At 33.0% G+C, this 13,349-nt stretch overlaps 1 protein-coding gene across 1 annotated transcript in view; it reads left to right on the forward strand.

The window, feature by feature from the left end:
- LOC108913561 (lysophosphatidylcholine acyltransferase) overlaps positions 1 to 5,970 on the forward strand; it is a 113,331-nt gene extending 107,361 nt beyond the window's left edge. Inside the window, exons 10-11 of the mRNA XM_023455892.1 lie at positions 4,854 to 4,995; positions 5,702 to 5,970. Of these exons, the coding sequence (XP_023311660.1) occupies positions 4,854 to 4,995; positions 5,702 to 5,829 (270 nt within the window). The 3' untranslated portion in view covers positions 5,830 to 5,970. The remainder of the gene's footprint in view (positions 1 to 4,853; positions 4,996 to 5,701) is intronic.
- Positions 5,971 to 13,349: the final 7,379 nt, after the last annotated feature.

The following is a 13,349-nucleotide window of genomic DNA, read 5'->3' on the forward strand; positions in this document are numbered from 1 at the left end:
CAATTAGGCGACAAAATTCGATTATCGACAATGCAGACCTTGTGGGTGCAGAAAGCATGAAATTACATGCATAATTGCATGTACAAATTGTTTTGTTTTGTTCCAATCCTGAAATAGTCGAAAATGTAATAGATGATAGTGATGGAGACAGTGATGGCAGTACTGATGATGAAAATTGTGATTGATAGTGAAAGTGTTAGAAAAACGTATGATAGTAGTTGTCTCACGAATTGCCTTGCAAATAAAAAGAAAATTGGTTCTCAGAATAAAGGGGATTCTTTTCGACTCATTAATTTCCTGTTAGTTTTTCTTACCCTTCTTGTCTAATCTCTGTAAATTTACGTGTGTTACAATGTAAAGATAAGCCTACAAGATCATGGTTGGTAAGCGAGTGGAGCAGTTTTATTGCAAAAATCTGATGTGCCTTTCGATGTTTTCCAGAAAGCCCACCCCACGGGCGTCAGGCATACTTTTCAGTGTCAGAATCGGAATCCCCGACCCCAAAAACCCCGAGTGGAAATTTAGAAGGCAATTACTCAGCTATTCGATGTTTTACAGAAGGCTCCCCCCTTGCCCCCCTGGGGGGGCCCAGGGCCGTCGGGCATATTTTTCAGGGTCAGATTCGGAATCTCCGACCCCGAAAACCAACTTTCTACAACTTTTAGTCAATTTTTACCATTTTTAGAAAATTCGGAAAAAATTGATGCACTCCAAGATGCAGTTTATGCACCCGCAATGCAGTTTAGATCCAGCCCCAAAGTGTAATAGATAGACTATTTTCCTGATATTTTTCGGAAGACAATGCCGAAAACCGCAACTCGATCGGTTCATCAGAAAAAAATTTCTGATTTATTGTCTAACTTGCCTGGTCTATAATGTACTTTTACTGTTAATGGTTTAGTCAATCGTCACGATTTGAGGTACTGGAGTGATCAAAATCCTCACTGGATGAGAGAAGAACATACCCAGAAACCTCAAAAAAATAAATACGTGAGCTGGTATTATTGGTACCACCATTATTAGTCCGTTTGTAATTGATGGTAACTTAAATGTCCAAAAGAACTAATCAAATTATCCATGCTTTACAAAACTTAGACATTAATTTTGACAGAATGTGGTTCTAGCAGGATGGTACAACACCTCATTTTGCTATTGGAGTTCGGCAATTCCTGTATCAAATGTCTCCTAATAGATGGATTGGGAGAAGGAGTGCTATTGGATGGCCAGCAGGCTTTCCTTAAAAAATAATGTTTATCAAACAAAGCCATTAAATATAGACCACTTGAGGAACAGATTATTTGAAGAATCGCAAGAAGTTATTGGAGAAACTTTAATTAACGTTGTAACATCGTTCTACTATAGGTTGGGATATTGAGGGTGGGGAAGTTTGAACATTTATTAAAATAGATTTTTTATTCAAAGTATAATCGCATAATTGTGTTATTTTTTCTTTTATATTTTTTAATAAACGTTTGTATTTAAGAAAACTCCTATAACTCCTTTGTTTTTTAAAAATTTTCAGAAAACTTTACATTATCGTAAAAAGAATTAAATTATCTTTCGAATGACTATCACAAGCCATATGTGCAATTTAAAAAAATGGGGGGAACCTTGTGGGGGGCTAGGGGCGAACCTACATGTAAACATTTGTTTATACGTCAAAAAATGACAAAAGGAATGTATTTTCTGAAGTATATCTGAACTTTACCTAAAACTCACTATTAATCCAGATATATATCCGGGACTATTGGAACGCACTGTATCATTTTCGTAGTATTTTCACCCACATAGTGGATTTTCTGAGATATATCGAGGTCAAGGGTAAATTTTACTAATGTCATCATGTTCAGCACCTCGAAATACTACGAAAATAATATATTTGGACAAAAATTATGAAAAAAATCAATTCTGACCCATATTTGAGCTAGTTTTCACCCAAATAGTGAATTTTCTGAGAAATAGCGAGTTCTTAGGTAAATTTTACTAATGGCGTTGTTTTCAGCGCTTCAAAATACTACGAAATTGATACATTTGGACAAAATTTAGGAAAAAGACACTAGATAAAATTAACTATAAACTTCACATTATCGTTTACTTAACTGGAAAGAGTGATGAAGACCAGGCCGTCTCTCCCACTTATATTCAACAGTATCTACAAGTTGGCCTTAGAACCAACGTTAGAATTAGTCGTTTTTTAACTGTCATCCTTGTGTTTCTAAAAGTGTCTTATGTTTTGGTATCAGTTTAGTGTGGGTAATTGATTGTGAGAAAAGTTGTTCTGAAACACAAGTTCGACATTGTTTATTTTGTTCTGGCCTCTCGTGTTTTACAAATTATAAATGTATTGTCGAACTTATTTCTCTTGCATAGAAGGTATTTATAAAAGGCTCAGTTATAAACATGAATAAAGGTGAAGCTTTGAAATACACAATTTAAGTTTATTGCGTATAGTTTTTTTTTAGATTTTATTGAAATTGCTTCACATATAGAGTAAAACCTCATTTCAGACTGACTCCGATCGCAAGAGCATTAATAATTACTGAGCTGGTGCCAGCATTTGCGTTACGGTGCTGATGATTAGCGCGCAGACCCTAAGCGTTTTTGTAACTATACCTAACCTACATCTTCATATGATAATTGTGTTTCGAAAAACTTGTAGCTAAGCCATTAATGATGTACTGAGTCATAAACTATTAGAAGCCAGAGTTGTTTCTGAAATATTTAGACATTTTCTAAACGTATGCGTAAATTACACTATATTAATTTCAGTGTCATATGCAAAATTTTTCTTATTATCGACGGATTACAGCAGCGGTCTTCAAACGGAACTCGGCCTGAATAAAAGTATCGGATCTGATATTCAGACCCTTGTATTTCCATGTATCTTTTTCCGCTGAATCCGAATCTGCCTTCAGATTTGGCCCAACGGGTCTGAGTTTTCGGGAAAATTAAAAAAACCGGTCAAAATTCACAAAAAAACGTAATTTACGATAGACGACTGTTATAAAAAATAAAATCAAATTATTCTACCAGCTCACTAGACGTATGATTTTTCACTCGTTTAATTCCAATTTATCATCATAGAGTCAGACAAACTGGTCCAATTTCATTCAAAAACAGAAAATAGATTAAAAACGCCATTTTCATGGCATAATTCGTGTTACAGATTTCTGGATCGATCTTTTTATCCACCCACCCATTTATGAATTTATACATCTTTCTATCCAGTCGTTCATGCATGAATACGCATATTTATTCATCCACCTGTACCACCTATAAAACCCACCCCGTCCACCCATCTATCCATCTACTTTTTGTACTGAGAGATGTGATAACAGCCTAGAAGATTGAGAGAGCAATAAAACTTTCTAAACAAAAGAAAACAATATCTACAAATCATTCTATATGTGTTCTCTTTTCTTCAAAGGATCCATGCAAAGGTTTTCGCTTTCGTTTAGTCCCTCTATTTTTCGTTTATCTTTTTAACAACCAACAAAAATCGGCCATCATGTTTTCATACCATCTTCCTTGATATCGCTGTTCTATGTATAACTCATATCCTGATGAAATCGTTCGCCTTGTTCTTCGCCAAGATCCAAGATTTTCAGGAAACTAATCCAGATGTGAATGACAGAAGTGCAACTTGTAGTTCATCAAATATCCCAGATCTTGGAAGTCTTTTATCATCTTTGATACAATTTCTTCGTATTTAGGACTCTTCTTGGTTCCTAAAAAAATTGTCGCTACAGCTTTGAAACTAGTCCAAGCACTCTTCTCAACGTTACTCATTGTAGTGATGAATGTTGCATCCTTGAACAATGTCCGAATCTGAGGTCCATCGAATACAGCTTCTTTCAATTTCGCCTCAGAAGTATTCGGAAATTTTCGCCCTATATATATAGGGCGAAAATTTTTTTAGGAAAAAACAAATACGAAGAAATTGTATCGAAAATGATAAAAAACTTCCAAGATCTGGCATGTTTGATGAACTACAAGTTGCACTTCCTTCATTCACATCTGGATTGGTTTCCTGAAAATCTTGAAGATTATAGCGAGGAACAAGGCGAACGATTTCATCAGGATATGAAGGTTATAGAACAGCGATATCAAGGAAGATGGGATGAAAACATGATGGCCGATTTTTGTTGGTTGTTAAAAAGAGAAACGAAAAATAGAGGGACTAAACGAAAGCGTAACTCTGCATAGATCCTTTGAAGAAAAAAGAACACGTTATAGCAACAAAAATAAGAATGATTTGTAGATATCGTTTTCTTTTGTTTAGAAAGTAGAGTATTCTACAAGTTTTATTGTATTCTCCATCTTCTAGGCTGTTATCTCATCTCTCAGTACAAAAAGTAGATGGATAGATGGGTGGATTTTATAGGTGGTACAGGTGGATAATAGAAAGATGTATGAATTCATAAATGGGTGGGTGGATAAAAGATGGATCTAGAACTCTGCAACACGAATTATGCCATGAAAATGGTGTTTTTAATCTATTTTCTGTTTTTGAATGAAATTGGACCAGCTTGTCTGACTCTTATGATGATAAATTGGAATTAAACGAGTGAAAAATCATACGTCTAGTGAGCTAGTAGAATAATTTGATTTTTTATAACTTTCGTCGATCGTAAATTACGATTTTTGTGATTTTTTTTAATTTTTCCGAAAACTCAGACCCGTTGGCCCAAATCGGAAGGCAGATTCGGATTCAGCGGAAAAAATACATGGAAATACATGGTTTTGAATACCAGATCCGATACTTTTTTTTATTTTGTGGAGCTGTGTAATTTTTCAAAAGGTGAACACAACTACTACACTATGATTCATTAACAATTATGTTTATTTTCTAGATATATGATCGCAGTGGGTATGGTAGATTATCACCAGAAGACTTCTGTATGGCGGCATGTCAAACTTTAGCTTTGAGTAAAGAATATGCTTTAGAAGTATTTGATCAAGTAGATAGAAATCAACTCGGATACATAACATTTGGTAGGTATTGATCTCAAAAAAAGATACTTTTTAGCATGATCCTAGTTTATAATTATTTTATTTTCATGTATTATGTATTTCATTGTTCATCTATATTAATATTTAAAACTAGGCTCCAGTCACAATTTTCTAAAACATGATTTTCATTTATCAATTTTTAACCCAATAACTTCACCCAAGAAATTACAATTTTATATAGAAGCATGTAATACAAAAATTGTTTGTTTCCTAACTTCAATGAATTGACATAGGTACTTAAAATATAGCAAAAAATCGAAAATATTTTTTCAACTTTAACACCCTGTAGAACGAAAAGAACAACAATTGACTAAGGCATGTTTGACCCAATCACTATATGTTGACGTTAACAATCTGCCATTAAGCTGTGTACCGTTATTAATGACTCGTCTTGTATAATTATCATCTGAGACCATCCTTATAAACGATCATATAAATTTTATTTCAATCGCAGAAAATATGAATCCGGATCTGGTTACTAAATGGTAAAGCTATTAAATTTAGATCCACACCCTGGTTCATATTTTAATGAAAAAACTTAAACATGCAGATAATGACAGTTTATGGCGGACTGGATGAATCGAATGCAGAATAATATTTAGACTAAATATAAAAAAACTAAAAATTTATTGATAAACAACATCGCCTAAGAAAAATAACATAAATAATTTATTGTTTTACATTTCAGAAAATTTTGTTACTTATGCGAGGAAGAAGGCTGAGTTTACTAGTTTATTCAGTTTAAGTCCAGAAGAAAAATTCCAACAGCGAAATGGAGAAATTTGTCCAAACTACTACAGTAAAAAAGTTGATTGATATTTATTTGTTAATCATATGTAATTTACCTTTGGACACACCAATGCAGCCATTATTTATCGCAACTATTTTCTATTTAAAAATATTATATATCTTACGTCAAACAATTAAAGAAGTTGTAGGTTTAGTTACTATAACAATTCATCTTTAAACAGTTTAGTGCAAACATCAATTAATTTATTTTTGTGTAAACTATATTTTCTGAATAAAAGAGAATTTTGTTATACGAATATATAAATTAATTTAAAAGTAATATTTATGTTTTCGTACTTTTTATATTACTGAGGAGTTGTTTATAAAAAATACGAACTTTCTCAATGACTTGTTTTGTTTAAAGAAGCCAGTATTGTATTTTATATATGCAAATATATTGTACTGTTAGATCAAGTAACCCCTTACCATAGTTATTTATTTCAAAAAACAATGTTAATGTAGTTTTATATATATGTATATACATATACAGTGTGTCCAAGATACGGATGGGATAGCATTAGGATCTAGGAAACGGTAAGAAATATGTGGTGGTTCAAATTAGAAAAAAGTTGTGGTTTTTTATACCTAACAATATGCCGTTTAGAAAGTTCTAAATTCCAGGTAGTTCCGGAGATATCCGGAAAACCCAAAATTTTGCAAAATCGTTTTGTTTTTTTTTTCTAGCTCTATTTGAGAACGAATTTAAAAAAATTGCATATCTATATTGCCACATTTTTGCTCTATCCAATGGCGTCACCATTTTTGCAATCCGACGTTTCGTCTTCGAGAAGCCATGATCAGGTTAATTTTTGTAAATACGTCGCTTCTATTATTATGACAATATCTAGTCATTATTAATTCTGAATTAGATGATGTTACTATTGTAATTACTTAAAAAGTTTTTAGCTTATTTTCGCTATCATTTAAAATTTTTCCCGAGTACGGCTCTGAACGCTTTCAAAATATCTATTGGAAGAAATCATAACAGTATAAGTCAATACAGCACAAAATATCCAACAATTTTTTTTACTACTACTAGCAATACTTACTAATTAGAAATAATAAAACATTTCATAAATTCGTATTATTTTTTAATAGGTGTACAACTTTTTTGTTATTGATTAAAAAAATTTGTTGGATATTTTGTGCTGTATTGACTTTTATACTGTTATGACTTCCTCCCATAGATATTTTGAAAGCATTCAGAGCCGTACTCAGCAAAAATTTTGAATAATAGCTAAAACAAGCTAAAATCTTTTTTAAGCGATTACAATAGTAATATCATCTAATTCAGAATTAAAAATGACTAGATTTTGTCATAAAAATAGCGACGTATTTAAAAAAATTAACCTCATGATGACCCCTTGAAGACGAAACGTAGGATTACAAAAATGTTGACGCCATTGGATAGAGCGAAAAAAGTGGCAATATAAATATGCAGTTTATTTCAAAATTCGTTTTTAAATAAAGCCAGAAAAAAATAAAACGATTTTGCAAAATTACAAGTTTTTCCGGATATCTCCGGAACTACCCGGAATTTTAAAACGGCATATTGTTAGGTATAAAAAACCACAACTTTTTTCTAATTTGAGCCACCCCGTATCTCTTACCGTTTCCTAGATCCTAATGCTATCCCATCCTTATCTTGAACACACTGTATATATATATATATACAATATACTCTATTTTTCAATAACATTGTATTATAGATGTAGATATTAGATTTTTATTACTTATACATAAAAGAATTTATCAATTAACTAAAATTAGAGAAAAATACAATGTGATAAAAAAAATCATTTGTTTGTATGCACCTACCTACCAGCAAGTCATAAATATCCCTGTTTATTTCTTATCTTTAACATGTTTGTATTTATGTGGAAAATGGTTTATAAGTAAAATAAAATCATTTCACTACTACTGTTTGTATTTGTAATTGTCAAAATGGAATATTTAACATTTTGTTAAGCATTTTTCCGTAATTATATCTTTTATATTTCTTTATATCTTTAATATTTCAAGAATGCTATTCTATTCTCAAGAGTTATAACAAAATTAGCGCGAAATCCACAACTTGTTTAAATTTTCATCATTTGGAAAATTAGAAACATGGACAGGTCCAGCTTCACTATTTGCTGGACACAAACCTCTGCCTAATCTTAAATATACAACCTGCTTCAGTTCACCGAAATTACGCAAAATTTTAGAATACATACGTATTACACACAGCAATTATTCATCTACTTTATGTTTAGAGACACGGCGTTGTTGGCAGTTTCTTTTTAAATGGACCGCCCTATTTATTTTAACAATTTTAGAAAGACAGATTTTCACCGATTACAATGATCTGCGATTTATTGCTTTTTAATGTTGAATAAAACAATGAAAATTTGATTTAATGAAAATGAAATTTGTTATTGCAAAATATGGAGCACTTGAATATTAAAAAAAAAGATTAATAATAAATGATCAAATTGGTTACCTTTGGCAGCCTGACTATATCCTAAGCGTTCAAAGAAGGCTCTTAAGGAATTTTGAATGGCATGTGTGATATTACTTGAACCGCCATCCTAATTAGATCTTCCAACTCATCTAACGAGTGAGATTTAGTCTTGTAGACAACAAATTTTTAATGACACCAAAGGAAATAGTCTAACGGACTTAAATCTGGCGATCGCGGTAGCCATTCAAAATATCCTCTTCGGTCTATCCATCCCTGTGGAAATCCTTTATTTAGGTACCGATGCAAGTCAGCTCCATAATGAGGCAGAGGTCCATCTTGTGGGTACCAAATGCCATTTGAGAGTACTCCAGAATTTGCTTGGTTTGGAAGTAAACGAATCAATGCTGGAACAATTTGATCGTGCAAAAGAGGTGTAAATAATGATTAATTAATGAGTTTTTTCAGAAAGTTTTTAACATCTGCTTTGATTTTGTGTCGAAACTGATTATTTCTATTATTGTTGTTTATAGTTACCGTCCATTTTTTTAATAGGTTAGTAAGTATTAGGCAAAAAATTCATGATACCTTTTTTGTTGTAAAATGTTCGACGACTCCGAAAATAATAAAAAAATTTTAAAATCCATTGGCGTTCTACATTTTATGACAAAAACGTCGACTGCCTGACGCCTAACTACGCCACTGGTGATAGATAAAAATTGACTTTATACCAACAATGCAGCTCTTTACCAACGTACTATAACTGCCAAATTTTAAGAACCTACCATTGACTGTTCTAAATTTATCTCAAATATTAGTACATTTTTTTTATATTTTCAAAATCCTGTATCTCGGAATCTTAGCGTTTCGAGCCATGTTTCCGATTTCAAGTTTATAGGAACTTTTTTTCTTTAAATACCATAAGAAATTGTGTTTTAAAGTTACCGTCCGTACTTAGGAAACACCCTGAAAATGTATATCGTTTTATAATAATTATATGTATATACAAATATCATTTTTAGTTTTTATTTTGGAAAATTATTTATTATTAGCTAGGCATCAGCGAGGTATAATTTATTACTAGTTGGGGCATTTAGCCCATAAAGTAGTTGTTTCCGGCGATATCAGCAATTAGATGTCTTTTATCGGGTGTCCCAAAATTCACAGAAGATTTAATTTTGTGCCATTTATGTGGTAAAGAGTTGCCAACTATCCTCACGTCTGGTTTTGTTGCCAAATCCGACCCCTAGGGATGCAAGCGTCCATTTGTTCCTCCACTGAATAGCCGGGAACTTCCGCGGATGACAAGGACTCCGTCGAGAGCAGCGATTTTCCGCGATTGGATACGCTCTCTGCGGTATGGTCTGGGGCAAGAGCGTACTCGCGATTACTACCGTTCTCAATGTCTAGAACGTTCATTGCTGTATTGTTAGTCGAATTCAGTTCAATTTCACATATGCGCCTTCAAAATGCGACGTGCAAATTTTCAGCAAAACGTGTCGAGTGCAGAATTCGAAATAAACGAAATCAAACCGCATAATCTTGTTAAAAACAGCCGTCTTATTTTCTACAAAATTATGACTGTCTGCGGGAAAATTAAAAATAATTGTTGTAGGTAATTCTTAAATAAAAAAATGCCCAGAGGGTTTCTTAACTTCAATGGACAATTTGATAAAATACAAATGTCGCATTTTGAAGGCTCAACGACGATATGAAAGTTGAATATAAGTTTTTACTCAGTGACACCATGTTACAAAGTTTATGAGTGAGAGTTAAGGTCGAATACAACAAATCCTGACAAGTGGTAAGCAAAGGAATCTACTTACCGAAGCTAGCTTGCGGCTTTTCCTCTCGGCAACTACTCGTAGTCCATTGCTCTGGCTCGTCTCAATAGTGTCAGTGGTCCCACATTCTATTTTATCTCACTTTATTTTATAGAATCCTTTTTGAATGCTTATTTAGCTTTAGTTTAGTTAGTCTTAGAAGTTTAGAGTTTCTTTCTTTAGGTAAGAATTCCGTTATTTGTTTTCATGTCTGATATTTGAGATAAACACATACAATTAGAATTGGAAATGAGTTAAACACGTCTAAGTTTACAACACACTATATTACAAAGTTTAGGTTTTACATGTTTCATAATACGATTCCCTACTACTTTGATTCCGGTAACTAAGGTCTGATACACTAAAAACGATCTACAACTTCAGATTTTTTGTCAACTCCATAGGCTGTAACCAGATAAGTACAAATCTGCAAAATTTGTTAATGATTTCCAAACAGAACATAAATTTATTAATTAAATTTAGCCGCGCGACTCAAGCGCATCACAGGCCTCGATAGTGATACGAAATATGCTGAGATGCCGATAACATAATGAAAAAATAAAGACAGCGTGGTAGCTGACAGTTCAGGGTTACTAAAAATGAAGCTATACACGAAAGAACAACGCGTTTTCATTGTTGAGCAATATTTTAAAAATAATGAAGATTTAGCAGCTACAGTTCGCAATTTTCGTACAAAATATGATCAGAATAGTGATTTAACTTCATCAACTGTGAAGAGGATAATTGAAACAATGAAGGACATTAGTGATCTTAAACACTCTAGCCCTCCTTTGATTAAGTCGTTCAACACAAAACCAGAGAACAGTATACCAACGAGAAGCGACACCGAGATTTTCTACGTTAACAGTTTTCGTACGCGCATGCGCGAACTAGGTTGTGTTGCTGTCAGAGCCTTCAAATATACATAGGAGAAACGAGTAATTAGTGAATAGTTTTTGGCGGTGTACAGTTGTGTCGTATAACGTTAATTGATAGCGGATTTATTTGTATTTTATTTCATTTTCATTTAGAATCAATTTGAAATCAGTAAAATGTCTGGTTATTATTGTGCTTTTCGCGGATGTTCATCCAAAAAGTGGTTAAGGATTAACCATTTTTAAATTCCCTAATGATTACGAAAGGTAATTATTATTATTGTTTTAAGTACCTAGCTGTAAATTGTAAATCAGAATTGTCTACAATTTACTATTTAATGGATTTTCTGTTTCCTTTAGCCTCTAATATTTCAATACATTTATCACCAATTCTGAACACTGTATATAACACAAGTAAGAGCTTAACTCCTTACGACAATTATATATCACACAGTACTATGAAACCCGTTGCGATGATATAATTTGTCTACATTTTATCACAGTTATTCATGTATTATATGAACAATGTTTGATACTGATGCAGTTCGTTCAGTGTACATCCGTTCAAAAGTATAACTTCTCTCAGTGTAAACGGTTGTGTTTCCTTCAAATCTGTCAACAAGCTCTCTCTCGCGTATTCTCAGGAAAGACTTGCATCTTCATGTTTACACAAAGTTCAATTGACTCTACTACCACGCGGAGCGAAAAAAATTCGTTCAATGGATTACGGAACAACAAGTAGATGCTGAGTTTTCGAACAAAATCATCTTAGACGAAATTGTCGCATTTGTGGTTTAGAAAATCCACGAGTGATTGCGCATCCACAACATGTCACTATTTGGTGCACATTTTGGGCCGGAGGCATCATCGGACAATTCTTCTTCGAAAATGCGTCAGGTAATAATAGTTAATGGTGCTCGCAATCGTGACATGATAATCAAGTTTTTTTGTGCCTAAATTGACATTGATATGGATGTAGACAACATATGGTTTCAACAAGACGGTGCCACATGCTATACAGCTCGAGAAACAATTCAATTATTCCTGGTCGTGTAATTTCCCGTTTTGGTAATCAAAATTTGTCGCCCAGATTATGCGATTTAATCCCGTTGGACTTTGTTCTTTGGGATTTTTTTAAGTCTAAGGTTTATGCCAACAAATCCACGTCTCGAAGGAGGAAATTAAGCGCTGTGTCAACGAAATTCAGCCGCATATATGCAAAACGGTTATGGAAAACTTTGACAAAAAAATGAGTGGTGGTCATGTATTCGTTCCATACATAACCCTGTATTGTGTATTCTTTATAAATAAAAAACTTTTCTTACGTTAATTTTGGGGCATTCTTTGCATACCAGTACATTCACATTATTTACCCTTATACGATAAGATCATTTTTTTTATTTGCTTGAATTAGCTTACATTTACAATGAAATATTTATATTAGGTATATTGTTGTCACACTTCACGTTTTTCGCACATTTGCGTTGCATTTCATATAATTTGTATATCGACGCATTACTACGAAAACATGCTATCTTAAATTTAGCTTGAGAAAACATGCTAGCTCACAATCAGATCTTTAAGGAAAAACATGCTATCTCACACAAAATTAAATTTGACTAGAAATTTAAGTTGGCTGCATTGGCGTTGAAATGCACATTGAGTGATTGAAACCGTGTACTTATGATAAACTTATAGGAATATTGTGCAAAACCGTACTTATCTTATCAACATCGACGTCACCTGTTACATGAGTGTTGTATAATAATGAAAAAGTAATATTAACCGTCGGTAGAAGGAAGCGCAAAAAAGCAAACGCCTAGGTGGGGAAATCTGGGAGGAAGCCTGGAGAGTTGAAGATAGGCAGTTGAAGTGAGAACAGTGTGCAGATAGGTAACAAGACAATCGGCAGGCAGTGTGTCAAAGTAGTGAAAAATATAAGTGTTTAACCGATATTAATTATCAGGTAATATTCTTTAAGTACTTTGTTGTTAATTGTTCTATGTAATCTTATGATTGTGATGGTTATAGATGTTTCATGATAATAATTCTTTGTATGTTTAGCTTCCATTTTCCATTGCTTTATGCTCAAGAGCATATATTTTTCTAAGATCTAACTTGTTTTTGTCATGATTACGTTGTTCGAAAAACATGGATGTTTCATGATAAAACTTCTGTGCATATTTAGCCTTCATTGTCTTACGCTTAGGGGCGTATATTTTTCTAAAGTAAGATTGTTACAATTGTTATTAAAGATTGCCCATTATTTATTACATGTTAAAATATGTGTATATTGTCGTGACTGCCCAAATATTGCAATAACAACTCCTTTGTTTCACATTTAACTTGTTTTATCATGATTACGTTGTTCTTTGATCTCTTGTTCTCACTTTATATCAGACGCATATA

Source organism: Anoplophora glabripennis, unplaced genomic scaffold (genome assembly GCF_000390285.2).
Source record: "Anoplophora glabripennis isolate ALB-LARVAE unplaced genomic scaffold, Agla_2.0 scaffold890, whole genome shotgun sequence".
NCBI lineage: Eukaryota > Metazoa > Arthropoda > Insecta > Coleoptera > Cerambycidae > Anoplophora > Anoplophora glabripennis.